This window comes from Podarcis erhardii (genome assembly GCF_964252035.2).
Source record: "Podarcis erhardii genome assembly, chromosome: 15".
Taxonomy (NCBI): Eukaryota; Metazoa; Chordata; class Lepidosauria; order Squamata; family Lacertidae; genus Podarcis; species Podarcis erhardii.
This window is the reverse complement of record NC_138505.1, coordinates 18,868,326-18,892,597: the sequence shown is the minus strand read 5'-3', so window position 1 is coordinate 18,892,597 and position 24,272 is coordinate 18,868,326. Positions and strand designations below refer to the sequence as shown.

At 48.4% G+C, this 24,272-nt stretch overlaps 1 protein-coding gene across 4 annotated transcripts in view; it reads left to right on the top strand.

Moving 5' to 3' along the window:
• The window catches only part of VANGL2 (VANGL planar cell polarity protein 2), a 41,508-nt gene extending 17,784 nt beyond the window's left edge, over positions 1-23,724 (top strand). For 2 of the 4 annotated variants that reach the window (XM_081841938.1, XM_081841939.1), the window contains exons 2-9: positions 1,598-1,805; positions 14,059-14,334; positions 15,717-15,837; positions 17,473-18,080; positions 18,517-18,653; positions 19,907-20,042; positions 20,472-20,703; positions 22,961-23,724. In XM_081841938.1, the coding sequence (XP_081698064.1) occupies positions 14,264-14,334; positions 15,717-15,837; positions 17,473-18,080; positions 18,517-18,653; positions 19,907-20,042; positions 20,472-20,703; positions 22,961-23,221 (1,566 nt within the window). In that variant the 5' untranslated portion in view covers positions 1,598-1,805; positions 14,059-14,263 and the 3' untranslated portion in view covers positions 23,222-23,724. Of the gene's footprint in view, positions 1-1,597; positions 1,806-11,441; positions 12,460-14,058; positions 14,335-15,716; positions 15,838-17,472; positions 18,081-18,516; positions 18,654-19,906; positions 20,043-20,471; positions 20,704-22,960 lie in introns of those variants that run through there. The other 2 variants (XM_081841940.1, XM_081841941.1) reach the window with 2 other exon arrangements.
• The last annotated feature ends 548 nt before the right edge of the window (positions 23,725-24,272 follow it).

Below are 24,272 nucleotides of genomic sequence, written 5' to 3'. Positions count from 1 at the left end.
CAAACCTACCCAGATATGTAGAACTCTGGCGGGTGTTTTAATCTGTGTTTTAAGCTTACCAATTTTAATTACTCTCTGAATGTTTTAAGTACAGTGGTACCTTGGTTTACAAACTATTTATAATCCGTTCCAGAAGTCCGTTCTTAAACCAAAGCATTCTTAAACCAAGGTGTGCTTTCCCATAGCAGCGGGGGACTCAAATTACAAATGGAACACACATATTCTGCTTCCAAGGCAAAGTTCACAAACCGAAACACCTACTTCTGGGTTTGCAGCGTTCTTAATCTGAGTTGTTCATAAACTAAGCTGTTCTTAAACCAAGGTACCACTGTAGTTGTTTTCAGCTGTTGTTTACTGATAATTTCATTGTTTTGTTCTTTTTGTAAACCACTCTGAGGTTTCTTTTGCATTCATGTGTTTCATAAATTTTATGAAACGAGAAACAAAAACATCTCATTAGCCCACAGAATCACAATGAGACATATCGTCCACAGGGCTCCAGGCCCCTCCTTTTCAGCTGAGGCGGTGGGTGGGCGGGGCCTGTGGACACCCCCCCCCCCGTCTTTCATATACCAGTGACTTAGAAGGGCCAAAGGGCCAACACACTTCATTCCCTGCTTTTTGGAACAGTCTGGACACGCCTTGTCTTGCAGATAAGTCCAGAGACATTGCTAGGCTATAAAGTGTCTGGAGCCAGCAACTTCCAAGGCTGGTTCTTTGTTGTTGTGCATTGATGGCCTGGAGGGGTAGAGAAGGAAGGGAGGAGGAGAAATGACTCCTCCAAGTTCACAACTATTTCTTCGGCTGGTTCCCTGGAGGGAAACCTTTATGTGCTATATTTGACTACGCCTGCCTTGCAATGAAGCCCTTGTTGCGTGTCCACTGGATAGGCAAGTTCCTCTGGAGTGTACCTAGGGTTTGCAGTCTTAGTTTCTGTGCTGTGGCATGGATGGGTTCATACCAGTGTTTCTCAAACTCTGGTCCGCAGCTGTTGTTGGACTACAACTTCCATCATCCCTAGCCAGCAGGACCCAGTGGTCAGGGATGATGGAAGTTGTAGTCCAACAACAGCTGCAGACCAGAAGTTTGAGAAACGCTGGGTTATACTCTGCCTCTCCAGGCCAGGAGTGAGACTGAGCCACCCTTGTAAAGTATTAGACAAAAATGATGCTGCTTAACCTGGTGACAAAAACAGAATGCAGAGCATTCCACAAAAGGGGTGCCACTGCAGAAAAGGCCCGTTCTTTTGTTGCCACCCTCCAGACCTCTCATGGAGGAGGCACACAAAGAAGGGTGTCAGATGATGAATGCAGAGTTCAGGGTTGGTTGTTATGGGGAGAGGTGGTCCTTGAGGTACCCTGAAGTCCTGGGGTCAACATGGTGCAGATTGAGAGTGCAGCACAATACACGAAAGGGGGCTTGTTTGTCTCCCATCTTGTGTTCCGTTCCTCATGTCTAGTGTACTTTCGATGGTTGTTTACGGCCAGTGGCTTCAACAGCAATAAGATGATCACTGAATGACCCTCCTTATCCCAGGCCCAGTGGAGGTTGTTTTCTTGCTTGCTGATCTCCCATTTCGGGTTTGGTCTTTCCACAGCTCGCTTCCAGAATCCCTGCATCGCGGCCGTTGTAGATGTTGAAAGCTGGGGCTCTCCCCACGGAGTGGGACGGGGCGGGGGGTCTGACCCCAGCTGCTGAGTGTTTTGAAGGCTCCATGATGCCCAGCCACTTGCAGGACTAAGTGGATGGTGGGGGAAGGCACTGGACCGTCAACCGTGACTGCGCCTTGGTGTGCCACCAAGTTGGTGAGTATTGCTTAATTGCTTAATGCAAGACGGGGGTTGGGGGGGTTGCGCATTTGGAGTGCAGACCTCACGGTCTCTGCCCTGTCCTGAATTTGCTTTTCTTTATTTTAAGTGCATTTCTGTCTGAGAGAAGTGTCTACCTGCTGAAATCTTGGAGGTGGGGGGTTGAAGACTCACAGGCCTGGGAGCTAAATGTAGCCCTCCAGGCATCTCTTTCTGGCCCTCTGATCTCTCCCCCAGGACACACCTCTCATCCTGGGCATTTCTGGTTGGTTTGAATGTGCTCTAAAATGCCGATACATAATGCTCTTGCTTGCCTGCATGGAGGATGAAGAGGGATTTGAGTGTGTTTAGAAACTAGCCTATTATACAAAGATGAAATCTGCATTAGTTGCTCTGCGCCACGTACGCCTCTGGCCTGCCCTCCACCGGCATTTTGCTCTTGGAAGGCTGTGTAGAAGGGACTATGGATAGCTCAGGCGGTAGAGCATGTGGCTTAATCTCAGGGTCGTGGGTTCAAGCCCACATTGGGCAAAAGATTCATGCATTGCAGGGATGACTCTCGTGGTCCCTTCCATTTCTACAATTCTGTGATTCTGTGGCTTTGGGCTTAAAAGATTATTTGCCCTTCTTGGGAGGGTCTAGAAATCCTTATGGTAGGAAGATTTTTTTATTAGTAATTATTATTTATTGTTCATAGTAGGTAAAGGTAAAGGGACCCCTGACCATTAGGTCCAGTCGTGACCGACTCTGGGGTTGCGGTGCTCATCTCGCTTTACTGCTCTAGGGAGCCGGCGTACAGCTTCCAGGTCATGTGGCAGCATGACTAAGCCGCTTCTGGCGAACCAGAGCAGCGCACGGAAACACCGTTTACCTTTCCGCCATTTACCTTACCTATTTATCTATTTGCACTTTGACATTGGCAGGAGCAGGTACCGAGCAACGGGAGCTTACCCCATCATGGGGATTCGAACCGCCGACCTTCTGATCAGCAAGCCCTAGGCTCTGTGGTTAAACCCACAGCGCCACCCGCGTCCCAGTTGTTCATAGTAGTTTTGATTAAAACCAAAACCTAAAAAGATTAAAAGGAATAGTAAGGGCAGAGAAGTGTGTGTGTGATGTGCATTTTGTCTTAGCTGCTGTTTTTGGAAATTTTTTTTTTTTTAAAGTCAATAGTGAGTTCATGAACCAGGAAGAGAGTTTGGTGTTCAGCTGGCTGTGGTTTGTCCTCCTAGTCAGGATGAACCTCGTGGCAGTCAGTGAGAGGATGTCTCTAGGACCAAAGAAATCTTGATTACACGTCTCTGCCCAGAATGAGGCGATGAGCTCATGGGCCTAAGATTGCAAGTTGTGTTCATCCTTTATCTGCTTCTTGGCTGTAGCCCTCTTCAAGCAATCTTTCGGTGCTATGGACAAGAGGGGTGGTGCTGGGCTCCCTAAGCTTCACACCTTTGCATGTTGAACAGGAAAGTCTGAAGGGGATTACAGGTGGTACCTTGGTACTTGAACGGCTTAGTTGTCGAACAAATCGTCTCCCGAACATCACAAACGGTTTGCGGACGTTTTTTGGAAGCCAAATGTCCAGCGCGGCTTCCGCAACTTCTGATTGAGTGCAGGAAGCTCCCGCAGCCAATCGGAAGCCGCGCCTTGGTTTTCGAATCGTTTTGGGAGTTGAATGGACTCCCGGAACGGATTAAATTCAATAACCAATGTACGCCTGTATTTTCATATCCTGCCGAATGTGCTTCAAAGCCTCCACTGGTTTTTCCTTGCGGGGAGATTCCTGGAGCTGCAGGAGACTCCTAGCTTCAGACAGTCACTCTCCATGAGTTGAGAGGGTGATGGGCTGTGAGGGCATGAGAAAAGACAAACCTGGTGCCTGCATCACACCAAAGGCCTGTCTAGTCCTCTGGGAAGAACAGCTCAAGCAGGGCATGAGGACAACAAGACTTTCCACTTGAAATTCCCAGCAACTGGTATTCAGAGGGTACCACCTCTGATACTGGAGTAATGTACAGCCATCATTAGTAAATATGTACCCTCCAGACATGGTGACAGTGACCCTCCCTCCCTTGTTTACTTAACACTCAGTGGATTGTGTGTGCCAGGGTGTGTGTGTGTGGACACCAACGAAAATGCTTGTTCTATTGCCAGCCCTAGCTCAGTGTTTCCTAAACTTCCAATCTGTGATATGGTTTTAAAAAAAGAAACAAAAACTTTCCACTGTTCAGAATCTGGATACCTGATGGAGGTTGTTTATTTGACTTATTTTGCTTTTGTTTGCTAACATGCATGTTACTAATTTCATGTTTCATGTAAAGATTTGCAGAGTTTTTCCATTCACCCAAAGTACCTGAGATCAAATGTTTGCATGGGTTAGAGGAAAATCATAAATTTCATTTAGGCTAAAATCCTATAAATAAATAAAATAAATAATTGTCCAGTAGCACCTTAGAGACCAACTAAGTTTGTTCTGGGTATAAGTTTTCGTGTGCATGCACACTTCTTCAGATACACATGAAAACTTAAGCCCAGAACAAATTTAGTTGGTCTCTAAGGTGCTACTGGACAATTTTTTAATTTTTTTCTTTATTTCGACTGCGTCAGACCAACACGGCTACCTACCTGAATCTACAATCCTATAAACACTTAAGGTTACTCCCACTGAGTGTAATGGAGCTTACTTCTGAGTTGACAAACATATTGAAATACTGACTTCAAAATTATTTTTATTGCACTCCTTGTATATATTTTAAAGTGTGACCGTTAAATAGTGTATATGCTTCCTTTCATAGTTTTTAAAGTAAAAATGTCACTCAAAACTATTTAACATATTTATTTTAGCAGTTCTTAAGAGCTATGCACATAAAATATATGTACTTTCCATGGAAGTTTAGCTGGAAAAACAGTTGGTTACAAATGTGATTTTAGATTTGACTAGGTTTCTCAGTTGCACTCGTTTTATGCCACTAATTCATATTTTTTAAAAAACAATGTTTTTCTTAAAAGTGGGTTTCTGTCCCAATTTTCTGCACAAGTCATGGGCATTTTTTCTCTTTGGATGATGCTCTGCAGAAAAGGTTTCTCCCCTCCCACTCCCCACTGCTGCTTCCGATTGCTGAAGCATGTTTGTTTTCTGACTTCAAGGCAGAGGTATGCCAATTCATGGCTTGAAAGGTTTACTTAAAATAATCTCCTGTCCTTGGCTAAATAAAACTGGTTCTCCTCCATTTGACGGGAGACGCTGGGAATTGGAACTGGCAACTTTCTGCAGTTGCAGAGCATGTGTAATTAAGTCCTCGGGCCTTGCAGGAGCTTTACACCCAGATCAGCAGCTCATGCAAAACCACAGTGTGGGCTTCTCTGAGGGCAGGTAATATCTACTCTGATGCATCTGGTGAAAGTTAAGCATTGTAGGGTGAAGAACTGTGCTTCTGGATGAGTCAGTGTTCCGGGCACACATCTCCTGAGGGCAAGTAATCCTGCCACATTGCTACAGAGGATTATTAGGTTGCTTCCAGTAGCGTATTGTTGAGGTCTGGTAGTATGACCCATTAATTCCTCACCCCACCTGGAGGCTGGCTGGAAGGAAATTAGGCCAGAGAATGACCCGTGGAGAGAGGCAGCCTCCTCCAAGTCTGGGTAATCCTCCTTCAGGTCAGACTGCACCATGCAGTCACACTCTGTGCAGCTGAAGCTGCCTGCTCCCCAGTGTCAGGAGGCGGCTGGACCAGAACAACAGCTCATTCAGAGATGCAGTGGGAAACCTCCTCCCATGTCTAGGAAACTAGGAAGCTGCCTTGAATAGCCCTTAAATAATAATAATAAAATTTTTTTATTTATATCCCGCCCTCCCCAGCCGAAGCCGGGCTCAGAGTGGCTAACAACAGTAAAAGTAACACTTCATTCTAAAATCAATTCAGAATCAAATTAATGGTTTAGTATTGCTTATGCTGACTGGCGGTGGCATGCTAGGGCTTCACCAAGCGATACCTTCTGCATGCAGAGCAGTTACAGTGCCCCTGAGCTGCACCCAAAGTCCGGGGCCTCACAGGAATCACGTTAATGTAGCTTACTTTTCCACTGCACATCCTTTGGGACTGATTCCTAATCAGAGCCCCCCCCCCAATCCCAGCTGGGTGCTGAGAACAAGAGAGGGTGTCTTTGGTTTTTTATTTTTGGCTTTTCCACTGCCATGCCTTCCTCTTTTCCATAAATCTCCCCCAGAGACACCGCATAACACTGTGAATAAAATTGAGAAAATGCAATGCCCGACCCCTGGTTCTTTCCAAAGAGGCCCCTTGTCCTTTGGCCTGTTCTAAATTTTTCATCCTCCTCCTCCCCGCATCTTCTGCTGCATTGTTTCTTAAGAAAACCCTTTGCCTCCCTCCAAACAAATCTTGGAAGGGGGTGGGGAGAAGGCGGGGAGGCAAGGGAACACTCCCCCCTTCCTCCCCCCCCCCTTCTGCTTTAGTTCGCTTTGGATGCTGGCCTGCAAGCTCTCAGGCCTTGTTGCCATCGCCTAGGCAACCAGGGTGTGCATGTTTGCAGGGCGAGCTTTTGTTTCCTCTTGTGATAAATGTGCAAGAAAACCTCCTGGCATCTTGTACAAAAGGCCACTCTCTCCCCACCGCCGCCCGTTCTTCGTCCTCTTTCTTTCCCCTCTCCCCATATTCCCCGTTTTCGTCTCTTCGAGGCGAAAGAGTTTGGACAAGAGCAAAAATTCCATCCCTTCTCCTCACTAAGCACACACCCCACTTCCTTCAGTGACATGAGTCCTATTCCCTGCCTGTGCTTTGGAGGCTGCTCTGTGAAGGGGGAGGTCTGCTGATTGCACATAGGCCCTCCCCACAATTGGGAACCCCACAGCAACAGTGCAGGATAAGGCCTGCCCATGTGCCCCCACCTCCATGAAGTCAGGCCACAACCCTACCATACTATTGTTTACTGAGGGTACTGAGAGTTGTGATGAGACGCTGCACCCCCCTAATTCCTTTTCTGGAGCAACAATTCCCAGAGTGATTTATCAGTTCCCTCCTCACAGAGAACCTTGTGAATTGTAGCTCTGTGAGGGGAACAGGGGTCTCCTAACAACTCTCAGCACCCTTAACAAACAGTGGCTCCCCTCCCAGAATTCTTTGGAAGAAGCCATGACTTGATAGTGGTACCATAGTTGTTTAAATGCATACCCTCCAACATTTCTCTGATGAAAATAGGTTCATATTATTTAATAATAATAATAATATGCATACATACATACATACATACATACCCACCCACCCCACCCCACCCATCTGGCTGGGTTGTCCCAGCCACACTGGGAAACTTCCAACATATAAAAAAATAATAAAACTATGTAGGGCTGTCTTCAGATGTCTTCTAAAGGTTGTATAGTTACTTATCTCCTTGGCTCTGAGGCTGCATAGCTCCCTACTCTACAACATTTCTCTGATGAAAATAGGGATGTCCTAAAGAAAAGCAGGACATTCCAGGATCAAATCAGAAACTGGGATGGCTTCTGTAAATCTAGGACTGTCCCTGGAAAATGCATGTAAATGTATGGTGTCGCTGGCCCATACTGTGCTCTGCCTGCTTTTAGTGCTCACACTGGGAGCACCCATGACTCTGTGATCAATTACATCCATGTCTCTATGTGCTGAAGACCCCATGTTCAACCCCTGCCATTTCCAGCTAACAGAATATCGGGGAGCAGAACTGGTGGAGTCCTTGGTGAAGCTCAGCCACCTCTGGTCAGAGAAGACCCTCTGCATGGTTGCCAGTTAGCCTGACCTGGTTGGGAAAAGACCCTTCTCATGTAGACACTCTAGTTTGCAGTTTAAGCCGGCCTTAGACCAAGCCAGGTGATTTGCCCACCTAGCAGCTTCCTGAGGTATCAGGCAGAAAAATGTCAGATTCCATTTAGCTGAGGAGGACCTGGGATAGAGTCTGGGAGCTTCTGCATGCCGAGAGCAGGCCGTTATTCTCAACCAGGGAAGGAGACAACCCCTGGGACTCTCCAGATGTTGTGGGACTACAACTCCCATTGGCCAGGCTGCCCGTGGCCGATGGGAGTCGGAGTCCCACAACATCTGGTGGTTCCTCATCCCTGCTCTGAACTGGCCTGTCCCTTTGCTGCCTTTAAGCCCAAAGCAGAAGCACCGCGTTCTTATTTCTTAGCCATACGGTTGATTGCACATTGAGGACATTTCTCCTTTCATTCTCCTCTTAGCTTTCCCTTTCTTTCCACACACACACACTCCCCCCACCCCCGGTTTCCCATAAAACTATTGCCAAGGAAGCCTTGTAACCTGGGGAAGGGGGGGGGGGACTCTTCCAGCTGAAGCCTCTTGCAGTCCTGCTGTTCCAGAGGGGGGCCTCTGGCGCTTTGTGTTTGCGCTCTGTTTTGCTGAGGCGGCTCAGCATGGTCTGTTATTGCTGCTGTTGCTGCTGCTGTTGTGTTTTGGCCTGGTCAGACTCGGGGATGGAGGACGGAGGTCCATTTTGCGGAGGGGGAAGCTGAAGACCACGAGGAGGAAGAGATCAATAAAAAAGGGCTGGTGGTAGTCAGGAGGACTCAGCTGAGGGAATGCACGATCAGCACAGTGTTGGTTGAGCAATGGGAATTGGCTTGAGCTGTTCTGTTAGTTGCATGACTTTGCATGCAGTTAAAACAATTATTTTTGAAACAGGCAGGCAGGGAGGAGTATCCTGCTTCTGGGTGATTCGCACACGTGGCAGCACAGCACCTCTGTGAATGGGGAAGGCCTCTTCTAAGGAAAAGCCTGTCTGCAGTTTTTTAAAACCAGTATTTTTAATACAAGTCATGTTTTAAAATAAAGTAATTTATCTTGTAAAATTTATGTACCCCTCTTGATTGCAAGAAACAACCTCCAAAGTGGTTTCAAAAAAGAATAAAAGATCAATGAAATCAGTTAAAAAGCAGCAGTTTAAAACATTCGAATAATGATTAAAATCAAAGGTGAAATTATAAAAGGCTGCCCAAATAATTGGGGACGCTGTTTTTGTTGATTTTTTAAAAAAGCTTCTGAATCAGTGTTCGGGTTTTGGGGGTTCGCTGAGCTCTGGGCAAGCCAGGAGAAGAAGGGACTGTACCTTGGAAGTAGAACATCTGCTTTGCATGCAGAAATTCCAAGTGACATCTCCAGGGAGGCCGGGGAAAGACTCCAGGCTGAAACCCTGGACAACTGCTGCAGTCAGTGTAGAACAGCACTGAGCTAGATGGATTAATAAATCACTTTGAGGTGTTTTTTCCCCTCCAATCAAGCGGCATATAAATTTTATGAAAGGGATAAAAAAGGCAGACTTTGTAAAAGGTAACTTTGACATCCCTAGAGGAACATAGTCTTTGCCAACTGATGCCTTCCAGATGTTTTGGACAACCAGATCCATCACAGAAACATAGAACTGAAGAGTTGGAAGGGGACCCTCAAGGGTCATCTAAGCCAGTCTCAACTAGATCAGTCTGATAGGTGTCCCAAGCGACAAGGGCTGATGGGGAGTTGTGATCAAGAATATCTGGAGGGCCCAAGGCTGGGGATGGCTGCTGTAGTGTGTCTTGCATTGAGTGGCTTGCCCAAGACTCCACCGGGAATTAGTGGCAGGGCTCTCCTCAAACCCTTGTCTCTGGCTTTCTCATTTTGATTTCCAAAGAAGCATTGGTGTGCTGCCTTTATTATCTTAACTAGCTGCAGGCGCTGCTGACTTGGCGTGGATCCATTCCGTAGCCGCCATCTTTAATTGGTCCATGGCCTTCCCCCTTGCCTTTGTGTGCCGGGGTGTGTTGCATGTAAAAGGGGCGTTTTTGGATCAAAACCCGGATTGGGCTGTTGACTTGCCCCGCTGCAGGTAGATCCAGTTCTCCACCTGCCACAGGCAAAGCCCTTTTTGCACTCCTCCGACAGAAAACTTAATAGGCCTTTGCTCTAACCCTCTGGCATTGTGCAGAGCACGTAATTCTCCCTTATCTTCCTTTTGAACTGGGGGACTCCTTGCCAGTGGTTTTGGGCGTGAGCTTGCAAGGTGCGCTGGGGTGGTCGACCTGTGATTCAGATTCTTGGAGAATCAGGAGAGAAGTGGCTGAATCCATCTCCCTTTGGGGCCTGGCCTGCAGGGAGGGAGGGTGGTGGGACACGCCTTGTTCGTTCCTGCAGTTGCTCCCCCCTTCCCTTCTCCCCCCCCCCCTCTACCATGCACACGTCTGCGCTTTTGAGTCTGGAATGGTGCAGGTAAGTCATACCTGGAGGCCCTGAGAGGAGAGAAGTGGAAGGCCTGGTAATTAAACAGCAGCTGGGCACCATCAAAGCATTGCTGGTGGAGCTGCTCCCCACCCCTGCTTTAGGGACCCGCACCCTGCACTGAGGCATGTGACCCATTTGAGGAACAACACTGAAAGCCCATGTAGGTTTCCTGCTTGTTTTGGCAGCCAGGTCCACATCTGCGCTCCTTACTCCCAAGTCCAGTAGCAGAATTAGAAATGCAAGATATATAAGCTAATTGCCAAATGGCACCTTAAATCTAAGTTACGGTCTCCACAACAAATTGTCTAGTTGCCTTTTTTAAACGATGAAATGACAACAAATTTCATTTCTATACCGCTTTATATTTTAAGGGGGGGGGGAATCTCAAAGCGGTTTACAACACATTAAAACATCAAATAAATAATGCAGAAACAAATAGCAACAAGACATCTGCACAGATTAGCTGCCTTGTGGGGCGAAGGAGAAATCCTCACCTTTGGCTACAGGAATGCAGCTTTTTGCATTTCCCTTTTTTAAAAACCTGCCTCTGTACAGCTTGTTTTTGGAACAAGTCCCCCTTTTTGCATTGATAAATTTGGTTTAAATAGGTTACAGGGTTGGTGACCAAAAATGGAGTAGCTTAGGTTGGCCAGCATCCTGAGACATCATTTGGGATATGTGTGAGGGGGTCTTTCCTAGACCAGCTACTGGTGGGGGGTGGGCTGTTTGGCTTGCATGGAATGGAGGTGGCAGAGCCCTCCTGTTTGGCCTGCTTGCTTCCTCTTCCCAGGACTTTACTAGCTCAGGCCGGAAGGACTCTTTCTCTCTCTCCCCCCCCCCCCCGCTCCTAAACGGCACATATTTGGACTGTGAAGAGCTGACAGAAGTACTTGTGATGGCCCCAGGGTGGTGAGATTGCCCACAAACTAGGATGAGGTAGAAGGAGAACAGGCTTCTCCCTCAATACACTGGAGGGATGTGGATAAGATAATAAACAGAGCACACAAGAAGGCTGCCTCAGATCCTCTTGTGTGTAATAAAGGCCAGAGTTTGTAATGACATGCTTGCATCTCGCCTCTGCCTTCCTTGGTCGTAATGGGAGCCTGTATCTCCTCCAGGATGCAAGGGCCAGCCAGGTGTTTTCCAGGACACTCCTGAGGGAGGCTGCAGGTAGAGGCAGCAACCCCCAACTGTTGATTGTCCCCAGCATGTGGTATGCAGATGTGTTGACTGGGTGCTGCTATTATTATTATTATTACTACTACTATTACTATTATTAATTATTTCCTTCACCCTAAGGGCAGGTGACAGCTATTAAAATGCAATATTAAAAACAGTTTAAGACTACTTACAACCACAGAAAAAATAAATAAATATGCATCTCAAGTGTCAAAAGCCAGGGTAAAGCGATGCAACTTCAGCATTTGACAGAAGCTGAATAACAAAGGTGCTGGATGCATATCTGGGCAGAGGGAATTCTACAACTTAGGGGCTGACACAGAGAAGGCCCTCTCCCGAGCTGTCACCCCCTGAGCTTCTGTGGACCCTAACCAGGAGGGCCCCCCCCCCCTGCTGATCTTAACACCCGAGGAGGTCCATAGGGAAGGGAGGCCTGAATCTAAGGCTTTAAACACAAACATGAACACCCAGAAATTAACCAGTGCATGTGTTTAAAAACAAGGGTTATATGAGAACTAAACAGAGCCCCAGTTCTGGGCAGTTGAAGTTTCTGAGTCGTCTTCAAGGGCAGTGAAAGATACACGCATTGCAGGGGGTTGGCCAAAATAGTCCTCGCTGTTCCTTCCAGCTCCACAGTTCTATTATTGTTTTGTGGAGCCCATGACTGTCTCTTATATTTCCTCGTGAGCCCCACAGCCCCCAGACTTTGAGGACCTCTCACCCTCACCCTGCTGGTTGCAGTGACTCTCTGAAGTCTGAGGCAGAGAAGATCAGAAAAGCTACCTTCTACCAGCTTGGACTGTTTGCTTCGCTGGCCCAATATTGCCCACTCTGGCTGGCAGCAGGGCTTCAGGCCGTGCGAGGGGCCTTGCCCCATTCCTGCCACCCTGTGGACCTTTTATCTGGAGGTGCGACTCAGAGGTGCCTCTATTTCTGCTGTTCTGACCTCTCCCCTGGGAGAGGGGAAGAACCTGATCTGGCAGGTTGGGTTTTTTTTTTTTTGGAAGGCCCCTTTGCCGAGCCGGCTGGGATTCCTCCCAGAGCTCCAGACTTGCCCGGACAAGAGTCCCGAAGCCCTGCGGTGGGCGCGTTTGCCTTGGATGGCTGATTCCTTGCCTTGGCTCCAACCCTGGGCTTGCTCGGAGGCAAGCGATATCTGGAGCAGAACATTAATGCGAGCATAAGTCATGTGAAACGCTCGTCATTTTGCAACATTGGTAATAATCAAGTGGCGCTGTGCATTTGTGTATGTGTGTTGACTTCTGGTCGCCTCAGCCTCCCTTCCCCGGGGCTGTTGTAAATAACTGAGCAAGCACAGTAAGGTCCTTTCTTGTTTGGGGTAAGATGTTCCCGCTTCCAGGAGAAGCTTCTTTGTAACCCAGACGGTCGGATTTAGAGGCCCAGGCCCATTTTAATTCTCCTAATAACCGGGTCTGTCTAATCACGTGATGCTGGTGAGGGCTTTCGGTATCAAGGAAATCTTGTACGTGAAACTGGGATCTGGCCTACGCAACTGAGCATTTTTGTGTGGGTATGGAGATGGGGAGAGAGCTTTTTTGAGGGGGGGTGAGAGAAAAGCCTGAATGTATTGAGGAAAATTATGGGGTGTGTCACTCTTTTTTGAATCGGGATCTCTGTGTCCACAGTTCCTATTTCTGAGACAATGGCTTCTAAAGTAAGAGTTGATTGTTTGGACTGGGGAGGGGCTGGTTTCTTACTGGGGCGGATGCCTTGAAAGAAGTCCAGTAGCTAGTGGACAGAATGATTTAGTTGAGACTTGTACATTGCAGGGGGTTAGACTAGAATTGGTGGCAGGGAATGGCTGACCATTGTCATGGTAGGCTGTTGACCCCAGTACAGTGGTGCCTTGGTTTAAGACCAGTTTAGTTTATGAACAACTTGGATTAAGAACGCTGCAAACCTGGAAGTAGGTGTTTTGGTTTGTGAGCTTTGCCTTGGAAACAGAACATGTTTTGCTTCCTGTTGAGTGCAAATTGAGTCTCCTGCTGTTATGGGAAAGCACACCTTGGTTTAAGAACGCTTTGGTTTAAGAACGGACTTCTGGAACGGATTACGTTCATAAACCAAGGTACCACTGTAAAGCAACATTTTCTAACCCCCCTCCAATGCCTTACACAAAAAGTTAAAGTAGACACAGCACTGGGTGCAAATCTTTCTGTTCAGCAGCACCCTGATGGGAATACACATTGTCCCCTTCCCCAATGTTCAGATTGATAATTTGAGGGGGAAGGAGGGGGAAGCAATGATAAACTCTCCTCAGCTGATCTACACAGATTAAATACAGGGCAGGGCTATGTGTGCATGTGGGTTCGTTACACCTATTGCTGGCATTTCGGCCCCAGAGGGCAGCCCCCAAAAGGTTAGTGGGGTGACTTCCTGCAGATTTGGAGATAAGCCTCTCCTCTCCTCTCCCTGATCCTGGTGTTTTATCTCTTGGGGATGGGGGGGGGAGGGGGAAGGAGGAAGGAAGCACCTGGATTTATAATAGTCAATTTAGGTGTGACACTAGTATATCCAGCTTCTCCGCCCTCCTCTGCACAAACACACTTAAAAAAACAAAAACAAAAACAAAACCCTGCAGGTGGAATGCTAGCATATCAGGTAGAAGGGTTCTAGCTTGAAGTGCTGCTTTTCTACATGCGGGGTCCTTTTTTTCTTTGTCTTTTCTTAGTAAATATGCATTAAGCATGCCAGTCCTTCAGCTACAGATCGTACCATATGCTCTCTCCTGACTTGTCTCGAGGGCTGGGCGTGATGAGCATGGTTAAGCAGTTTCTGCCTCCTTCCTTCTGCAGGTGCCCCCTTTTTTTCTTCTAAGACGAGCCCAGCTAGCCGATCAAAATAGAGTCCCTCAAGGTGAAAGTTGACTTTCTGAAGGTGCCCCTCGGCCTGAAGAAGCCCACTCTGAAAGAGGCAGCGGCTGCCTTGGCGGCTGTCCCGGGGCCTGGGAGACCCAAGTCCATCAACGTGGACCGCTACAAGGCGCGGCGCTCTGACAACATGGACAACGAGTCTCAGTATTCCGGGTACTCCTACAAGTCCGGGCATTCCCGCAGCTCCCGGAAGCACAGGTGAGTCTGCTGGCAGGCTGCACCCTTGGGCCTCCCGCTTTGAGCCAGGGGGAGCAGTTGGTTTAAACCAGGGTTTCCCAAAATTGGGCCTCCAGTTGTTGTTGGACTACAACTCCCATCATTGCTAGCTAGCAGGACCAGTGGTCAGAGATGATGGGAATTGTAGTCTGAAAACAGCTGGAGAACCAAGTTTGGGAAACCATGGTTTAAATTGTTGCAGTGAGCTCTTGGTGTGGGGCTGCCCTGGGAGACTGCATTAATGTACAAAGCTCTGAGCAACTTGGGTTCAGGAGGTTCCCTTGTCTCTGCCCACCTTGTGTCTAGGAAAAGGAACATGAAGTACTCTTGCGCACAGCTCTGTTCGTCGTACACTCTGCCTTATTATTATTATTAAATTTAATTTAAAAACAAGTCATAATAATAAACTCCAAACAAAATTAAAAGTTATAATATAAATTTGTCCATTGCCTCAATGTTACAAAATGATGACAGTAAGCTTTAATTAAAAGGGACGCGGGTGGCGCTGTGGGTAAAACCTCAGCGCCTAGGACTTGCCGATCGTCAGGTCGGCGGTTCGAATCTCCGCGGCGGGGTGCGCTCCCGTTGCTCGGTCCCAGCGCCTGCCCACCTAGCAGTTCGAAAGCACCCCTGGGTGCAAGTAGATAAATAGGGACTGCTTACTAGTGGGAAGGTAAACGGCGTTTCCGTGTGCTGCGCTGGCTCGCCAGATGCAGCTTGTCACGCTGGCCACGTGACCCGGAAGTGTCTTCGGACAGCGCTGGCCCCCGGCCTCTTAAGCGAGATGGGCGCGCAACCCCAGAGTCGGACACGACTGGCCCATACGGGCAGGGGTACCTTTACCTTTACCTTTAAGCTTTAATTATACATTACCGTATCGAATCCACTGCGCACCTCAATTTTCAAAACCTTGAAACCAAAAGCACCATCAAATCTAATGCACACCCTAGTTTTCGTGAGTGAATTTGACCAAGAAAGATGCACATTACATTCAAGTAAATAAGGGTTGGAAATGTTTAATGAGCAAACATGACAATAGGGTTGGGCAGTATATTGATATATTGTCCAAAACCAATTTGAAGCTCATATTGTGACATCGGTTTTATAGTTTTTGACTATATATATTGCGAAACATGGTGTGTGTGCATGTGTGAGGTTAGTGGGCTAAGGGCCTGATTCTGTTCAAGGCACCTTCCTGCGGGTCCAAAAGCTACAGAACTATGGGGCTGTGTCTGTAGGCAACTGTGAAGACAAGATGGAGGACTTGGTGGGCTGTAGCTGCCCTGAGGTGCTGAGCAGGACAGTGTCCTATTTCCTTCCATGGTTCTCAGTGTGCATCTCTTCCTCCTCTCTGCCCATTGCAGAGATCGACGGGAGCGGCACCGTTCCAAGAGTCGAGATGGGAGTCGAGGGGACAAGTCGGTGACCATCCAGGCCCCTGGGGAGCCTCTGCTGGACAACGAGTCAACTCGAGGCGACGAAAGGGTGAGTGGCTTGTGGCCGAGTAAAGAGGAAAGTCCCCCTGCGAGGGCCAGTGGCCGCCACCTCCTGCCCCCCTTTTCCTGCCTGGCTTTCCCAACCAGCTAACACCCAAACAGCGAGTGATTTATTCTGAGGTTGGGCTGGGCAAATGTTCCAGGGAACTTCCATGTGCTTTGTTTGGTAATGGAGAGAAGCAGCGGCAGGCAAACCTGCACGTCAGTCTGGATAGCTCAGTTGGTTAGAGCATGGTGCTGATAACGCCCTGGTTGCTGGTTCGATCCCTGAATGGGACAGCTGCATATTCCTGCATTGCAGGGAGTCGAGCTAGAATTCTCAGCTAGAATTCCAACTCTAAAATTCTGTGGAGTTCTGTATTTGGCGAGTCTCCTAATTGGATACAGGTTTCCTGCCCAAAGTGACTCGCAGACAGGGAAATTCTATGTGCCATGCTGCTGGTGGATCCTATAAACAAATGGAAATGTTCTTTATGTGGTCAGTCATTTATTTATAATGTAAGTTGGATATGGGCCACATATTCTTGTGCTTATAAACTGAAGGACAAAGGAAGGGGAAGTATTGGGGAAGACTGAGGAGGGAGATCGGTTTGACAGTGCCCAGGATGAGGAGTTGCCCCCCAATTTGCCGTCCATGGATGAGAGCAGTGCATTGGGGCCACCGTTCTAGTTTAGCCCTAGTATCAATAAGATACTTTCATCATGCTCCGACTGAAGTTAAAAGCACCTGTTAACGAGAAAAGTATCAAAAAGCCCTTGGCAATAGGCTTATCGGGGATCAAAAATATTAGGACAGAGGTGCACATGAAACACTTAATACAGAGATAGTCCTATCTGGCCCAGCCAAAATGATCAAGGGGCCGGAGCGATGCTCCTAAGAGGCAAGGTTTTGCAGCATCTGGAACTTTAGAGGAAATGTGAGTAAGGGGTGACGCGAAATAACTTTATGAAATTATGTGCGGCATGCAGAAGATGCATAGAGCAAAGTTTTTCTCCTCCTCTCATAATACTAGAACTCTGGGACATCCCACGAAGTGGAATGTTGGAAGGTTCAGGGCAGACGGAACCTTCACGTGGTGCACAAACTATCAACTCACTCTCACGGGAGGCAGGGATGGCTTTAGAAAGAGAGATGGACAAATCTGTGGATGTTAAGGCTATCAATGGGTACTGGCCACGATGGCTCTGCTCTGTTTGCCTCCATAGTCAGAGGCAGCAAATGCTTCTGAATCCCAGTTGCTGGAAAACTGCAGGCGTGAAGAGTTGTTCTTTGTGCTCCGGTCCCGCTTGCGGGTTTCCCATTCATGCATCTGGTTGGTCCCTGTGAGAACAGGACGATGGACTAGATGAGTTATTGACCTGATCCTGCAGGCTCTTACAGGCGTGTGACTAGACAAGGGAGGAGCAGCACCCGTCTGCTGAAGTACACATGAAGAAGCTTTCAGGCAGAGTCAGTCCACCTGGCCTGTTCCTCTCTGCCATTACTGGCACCTATTTGTAGCAGAGGAAAGCCGTGCTCAGGACCCCAAGACTTGACCCTTCTTGGTGCAAGAAGTTGTCCTACCATGAGGTGTCTGCCTGCTCCCTCACCTGCCCCTGCTTGGCCCTTTCCCTTCTTTTGCAGGACGACAACTGGGGAGAGACCACCACGGTGGTGACGGGCACGTCTGAGCACAGCATCTCCCACGATGACATCACACGCATCACCAAGGACATGGAGGACAGCGCCCACCTGGACTGCTCCCGCCACCTGGGCGTCTCGCTGGGCGGGGCCCTGGCCCTCCTCTCCTTCCTTACGCCCTTGGCCTTCATGCTGCTGCCCCAGCTGCTGTGGGGGGAGCGGCTGGAGCCTTGTGGGACGCCTTGCGAGGGGCTCTTCATCTCGGTGGCCTTCAAGCTCCTCATCCTCTTGCTGGGCAGCTGGGCCCTCTTCTTCCGCCGCCCCAAGGCCTTCTTCCCGCGGATCTTCGTCTTCCGCGCTCTCCTCATGGTGCTCGTCTTCCTCCTGGTCGTCTCCTACTGGCTCTTCTACGGCGTCCGGATCTTGGACTCTCACGACACCAACTACCAGGGCATCGTCCAGTATGCTGTCTCCCTGGTGGATGCCCTTCTCTTCGTCCACTACCTGGCTGTGGTTCTCCTCGAGCTGCGGCAGCTCCAGCCCCATTTCACCCTCAAGGTTGTCCGCTCCACCGATGGGGCAAGCCGGTTTTATAACGTCGGCCACCTCAGGTGAGGAAGGGCTGCCGTTACATTCACGAGAATAGAGTGGAGCATGAAAACACACATCTTGGGGTGCTGAAGGCCAGGATCGATTTGTTTGATTGACTTCAGTAACGTGTGTTTTTTTTAAAAATACATCTCCCATCTGACAGCTAAACAACTATTTGTTGTTGACATCTGAAGGCAGCCCTTTCCAGTGGAGTTATTAATGGCTGATGTTTTATTGTGCTTTAAATACTTTGTTCGGAGCTGCCCAGAGTGGCTCTGGGGCAACCCAGCCAGATGGGCGGCATATAAATAATGAAATCATTGCTATTGTTATATTATTAAAATGAATGAAATAAGTAACAGGCCGCGGGCACTGGAGACTCCATTAATCAATCAGTCAATCAATTATGCTTCCCTTCATCTGAGGACCCCTTTTTCTTTCTCTGCCTCCTTGCAGCATCCAGCGAGTTGCTGTGTGGATCCTGGAGAACTACTACCACGACTTCCCGGTCTACAACCCGGCCCTCCTCAACCTCCCAAAGTCCGTTCTCTCCAAGAAGATGTCTGGCTTCAAGGTGTACTCCCTTGGCGAGGGTGAGCGATCCGGGCTCTCTGAATCATAAAATCGTAGACTTGGAAAGGGACCCTGAGGCTCATCTAGTCCGGTGTTTCCCAACGTTGTGTCTTCAGCTGTTTTTGGACTACAACTCCCATCATCTTTAACTAGCAAGACCAGTGGTCAGGGATGATGGGAATTGTAGTCTGAAAACAGCTGGAGAATCAAGTTTGGGAAACACTGAGCTGGTCCAACCCCTGGCGATGCAGGAGTATGCAGCTTTCCCATATGGGGATTGAATCTGCCACCTGGGCATTATCAGCACCGTGCTCTAACCAGCTGAGCTAGGTGTACATGTGAAGCAGTCTTGCAAATTGTCAGACCGTTGACCCACTCAGCCTGTCAGCCTCTTTCCTAGGGCTCTAACCTGTTCCCTTCGGTCTTCTGAATGGGAGGGCTGGGGTTTGAACCCAGCATCATAGGAGCCAACTGCTAGGGGCTGAGGTCCCTTCTCTCTCTCTCTCTCTCTCTCTCTCACACACACACACACGTTGACGGGCATTGCCATTCAAATGGTGTGTGTGCATCATGTCATGTCATTTACAGTGGTATCTCGGGTTAAGTACTTAATTCGTTCTGGAGGTCCGTACTTATCCTGAAACTGTTCTTAACCTGAAGCACCACTTTAGCTAAAGGGGCCTCCTGCTGCTGCCACGCTGCTGTTCTCATCCTGAAGCAAAGTTCTTAACCTGAAGCACTATTTCTGGGTTAGCGGAGTCTGTAACCTGAAGCATATGTAACCTGAGGTACCACTGAATTATGTGAGGTGGGGGTTACCTGTCCCCCCATATTTTATTCAAGTTGGTACCCCAGCTGAGCATGCAGTGGCTGCTCTTCCATTGAATTATGCTCCCTTCTCTGGTCCCCGTCCCCCCCGCCATCCTGCACAGGCCTGCCTCTTCACTGCTGTTTCCTCTCTCCTCTTTGGCCACATTCACACCATACATTTAAAGCACTATGATACAACTTTCAACTGTCATGGCTTCCCCCAAAGAATCCTGGGAGCTGTAGTTTAAGATTACTGAGAGTTATTAGGAGCTACCCCCACCCCCATTACTCTCCCATTTCCCAAAGTTTCCTGGAAAAAGAAGATTGATTGTTAAGCCACTCCGGGAATTGTAGGAGGGGAATTGGGATCTCCTAACAAACTCTCAGCGCTCTGTGTGATTGCAAAAGGTGGTGGCCAGAATTTCAAGCCTTCTTGATTCCCTTCTCTGTTCCCGTCCTCCAGAAAACACAACCAACAACTCAACAAGCCAGTCGCGGGCTGTCATTGCTGCAGCGGCACGACGGAGGGACAACAGCCACAATGAGTATTACTACGAGGAGGCTGAGCATGAGCGCAGGGTGCGCAAGAGACGCGCAAGGTATGCACAAAAGGGGTTGGCTGTGTGTTCCTGTTCGTCCCACAGCAGAGAAGAAACTGAGCTTGGCTTGCCAAGTCCTTACAGTTGACATTATGCACTGTAAACTCCTCGAGGCAGAGTTGTGAAATTTATGGAAATTCTGGGAAATTGTGCAGTGCTGACTTCCCTAGCGAACCTAAACTTGTTTCATCGGTTTAACAACTTAAAATGCATTCGTTTTATACAGTAATGGCTTGTGATATTGTGTTGTTTTTGCACATTTATGAAATTCACACGGCAACCTTTCCTTCCTTCTGCAAACGTTCTGATACCTTTTGCTCCTTTTCCTTCCCTCCACTCCCTCCTCTCCCCTCGCTGTGGCTTTGAGAGGTGAGCATGCAATGGGTTCCGCAGTCTTACTATATCACAGGACCCCTCTTGTCCCGACAGGCTGGTGGTGGCTGTGGAGGAGGCCTTCACTCATATCAAACGGCTCCAGGAGGAGGACCAGAAAAACCCGCGGGAGATCATGGACCCGCGAGAGGCGGCGCAGGCCATCTTTGCCTCCATGGCCCGCGCCATGCAGAAGTACCTGAGGACCACGAAGCAGCAGCCGTACCACACGATGGAGAGCATCCTGCAGCACCTGGAGTTCTGCATCACACACGACATGACGCCTAAGGTAGCAAAGGGAGATCAGAGGGCCAGCCGAGATAAATGGCTGTCCTGTTAATGTTATATAGGATTCTTCTACAGAAACTGCATCATATCCCACTAAATTATATGTGGGGCAGACCTACTGAAATTAATGGGCCCAAGAGAGTCATGCCCATTAATTTTAATGGCCCTTGATTAGGATTAATAATGGTGTGCAACCTAGAATATTTGGGTGTGGGTATGTGTCCAAGAGGGACGCGGGTGACAATGTGGGTTAAACCACAGAGCCTAGGACTTGCCGATCAGAAGGTTGGCGGTTCAAATCCTGTCACGGGGTGAGCTCCCGTTGCTCTGTCCCAGCTCCTGCCAATGTAGCAGTTCGAAAGCACATCAAAGTGCAAGTAGATAAATAGATACCACTCCAGTGGGAAGGTAAACGGCGTTTCCGTGTGCTGCTCTGGTTCACCAGAAGTGGCTTAGTCATGCTGGCCACATGACCCGGAAGCTGTACTCTGGCTCCCTCGGCCAATAAAGCGAGATGAGCGCCGCAACCCCAGAGTCGGTCACGACTGGACCTAATGGTCAGGGGTCTCTTTACCTTTACCTATGTGTCCAAGAGTCACTGTTGTTGCTATGCCATTTTGGCATAGTTAAGTAGAGCTCTTCTGGATCATAACAAGGCTTGGACCTGGTTCGTTGTCCTGACGGCAGCAGCCCATCCCATAGTTGCATATCCCCATCAGCCAGCATATCCCCATCAGCCAGCATTCAGAGATAGACTGCCTCTGAACTTGAAGGTTCAAATTTAGCTCTTAAAAAATTGTCTTTTCTTCTGTTTAAATTATAACACTCAGCAATCTTCCACAGTGACCTTCAACACTGAGGAAACCCAGACCCTAGCCATTAAGGCTTTAAAGCCCAAGAGCAACCTCCCCCAACTTATGGGGCCTTCAAATGTCTGTTTGGACACTTATCTCTCATCATCCCTGATCACTGACTGTTGCTGGCTGGGACAGATGGCTTGGGGAAAGGCTGAGTTTATCTTTTGATTTTTAGTCTTCGTTAATTAATGTGGTAGCCACCTTTTTGAAGTATAACAGAACGGTGGGATATAAATATTTTTAGTCATTCCAGGCTTTTGTGTATGTGTGCGGAAGCTGACTTCAGGTGTCTGAGCTATAGAGGAGCCAAAAGCGCTTTGCCCTCATTCAGATGGCCTGCCTAACCAGGGGTGTTGTCATGGGGCCAAGTCTCAGTGAGGGTACTAGCTTCCTGCTTGCCCTAGCACTACCACCATTCAAATATATGGTAAAGGGTCAATAAACAGGTTCCCAAATGCTTGTTTGGTCTGTCTGAAAGTGCTAAAGATACCTGCTCCAGAGACTGTTGGGTTAAAAAAAACAAAAACACACCAATGGCGCCCCCTAGCAGCGTGAAGCATGTTTGCAAGTACTGTTAAAGTTGGCCTACGCTGCTTCTTGGTGACTCTCCCCAGCTTTTGTAGCCTGCAAACAAGCGCTAAGCTCTTTCAAGCAGGATTTTAGTTTTTGCCATGTGTTAGGCAGTGCAGTTGAATTGGAGTTGGAGGGTGGGGGTTACATATTTCAACTTCAAGTAAAGCTTCATTCATTGGATATTGGATTGTAGGATATTGCCCTTACATTCAGAGCCAGATTACAGATTCCTTGACATGATAGAAGTCTATTAATGACGTGATGGAAGTTTGCAAAATTATGCAGAGCATATAAAGAGAGGATAGAGGAAACATATTTCTCCCCTCTCTTGCAACACATGTGGACCCTCAGTGAAGCTGAAGATAGTAGTAATAATAATAATTTTATTATTTATACCCTGCTCAACTGGCTGGGTTTCCCCAGCCACTCTGGGCAGCTTCCAGCACATGTAAAAACATAACGTCAAACGTTTTAAAAGTACTTATTCATGGAGTGCACAGTTAAACTGTGGAACTCTCTCCCACAAGAGGCAGTGGTGGCCACCAACTTCAATGGCTTTAAAAGAGGGTTGGACAAGATTCATGGAGGGAGAGGGCTATCGATGGCTATGAGCCATGATGGCTGTGCTTTGCCTCCACGGTTGGAGGCAGCAATGCTGCTGGATTCTGGTTGCTGGAAACCAGAGTACTGTTGTGCTCGGATCCTGCTCGGGGGCTTCTGTTTGGCCACTGGGATAACAGGATCTGGACTCGGCGGGCCATTGGCCGGATCCAGCTGGGCTCTTCCTCTGTTCTTAAGACTTGTCCTTTCGCTCTTTTCTGCCTGCAGGCCTTCCTCGAGCGATACCTGACGGCTGGGCCCACCATCCAGTACCACAAGGACCGCTGGCTGGCTAAGCAGTGGACTCTCGTCAGCGAGGAGCCAGTGACCAACGGCTTGAAGGACGGCGTGGTCTTTGTCCTGAAGCGCCAGGACTTCAGTCTGGTGGTGAGCACGAAAAAGATCCCCTTCTTCAAGCTCTCGGAGGAGTTTGTGGACCCCAAGTCGCACAAGTTTGTGATGCGGCTTCAGTCAGAGACCTCCGTGTGAACTGAATCTGGGGTTTAGGGGCTTGGATGCCAGAGGAGCGATTTGCGACGGGGAGCAGCCCTGGTGCACAACACCTGCCTCGTAGGAATTTAGAGGAGATTTCCAAGCTCGGGGTTTGGAAAGAGGCATTTCCACCAAGTTTTCCTTCCTGGAGTTGGGAGTTTGCACCTACGACCTTATATCTTCTGATGCCGCCATCGATGGACCTTTCTTCACAATGCCAGTGGAGGGGTGGGGTGGGTGGGTGTGCCCCCTTTTTCTTGTACCTCCTTTTTCATATTTTTTTGGTAGCAAAACTCCCAGGAGCCCAGAAGGTGTGCAAGTGGAAAGGATGGTATCTTCCCCACCCTCCCCCAACCCCTGGCCTGGTCCCGAGTGAAGTGATTGAAATTTATGGTGCCAAATTTTAAGGGCTAATTCCGTTCACTGTCTTCACCAGCATCGCCAAACACGGTTGTGGGTCTGAGGAACCTTCTTGAATGTTTGTTTGGTTGTTGTTGTTTTTTAAAAAAGAACACAAACCGACTCTAACCTCACAGTTCTGGCCTTGGAAATATCACCTGATGCTGTTGTTGTGGTTGCCGTCCATCTTCTCTTGTTCTCTGTGCTTGCACAAGACTTTTGCGGAGTCCCACGAAAGCAAATGCCTGTGGATGGTAGGCTTGTGTGGCTGCTATTTTTTGTAATCTTCCATCATTCTGTGGCACATGCAAAAAAACCCCCAACCCAGCCAGCTCCCCTGAATTTTTGCAAATCCGATCTAAAATCATCCTGTTTCAACTTCCTCTGGGATCTTTCTCTGACTCACATTTTTAAACACACAAAGACACATTTTGGGGGGAGATGGGGTGAGGTTTTTAAAATGGTGACTTTTTTTTAAAAGATGCTGTTCTCTTTTAAAGGACATCCTGTGTGTTGTAAATAGTTGACTTCTCTAGGGTGACCCAAACTGTCTCCTGGCTGGGTCTTGTCTCCTTGACTCTTCCCTGTGGTTTGACCCTTGGTTTGACTTGAAAGAAGGCTGTTACATTCTGTAGGACTTGGGTATAAG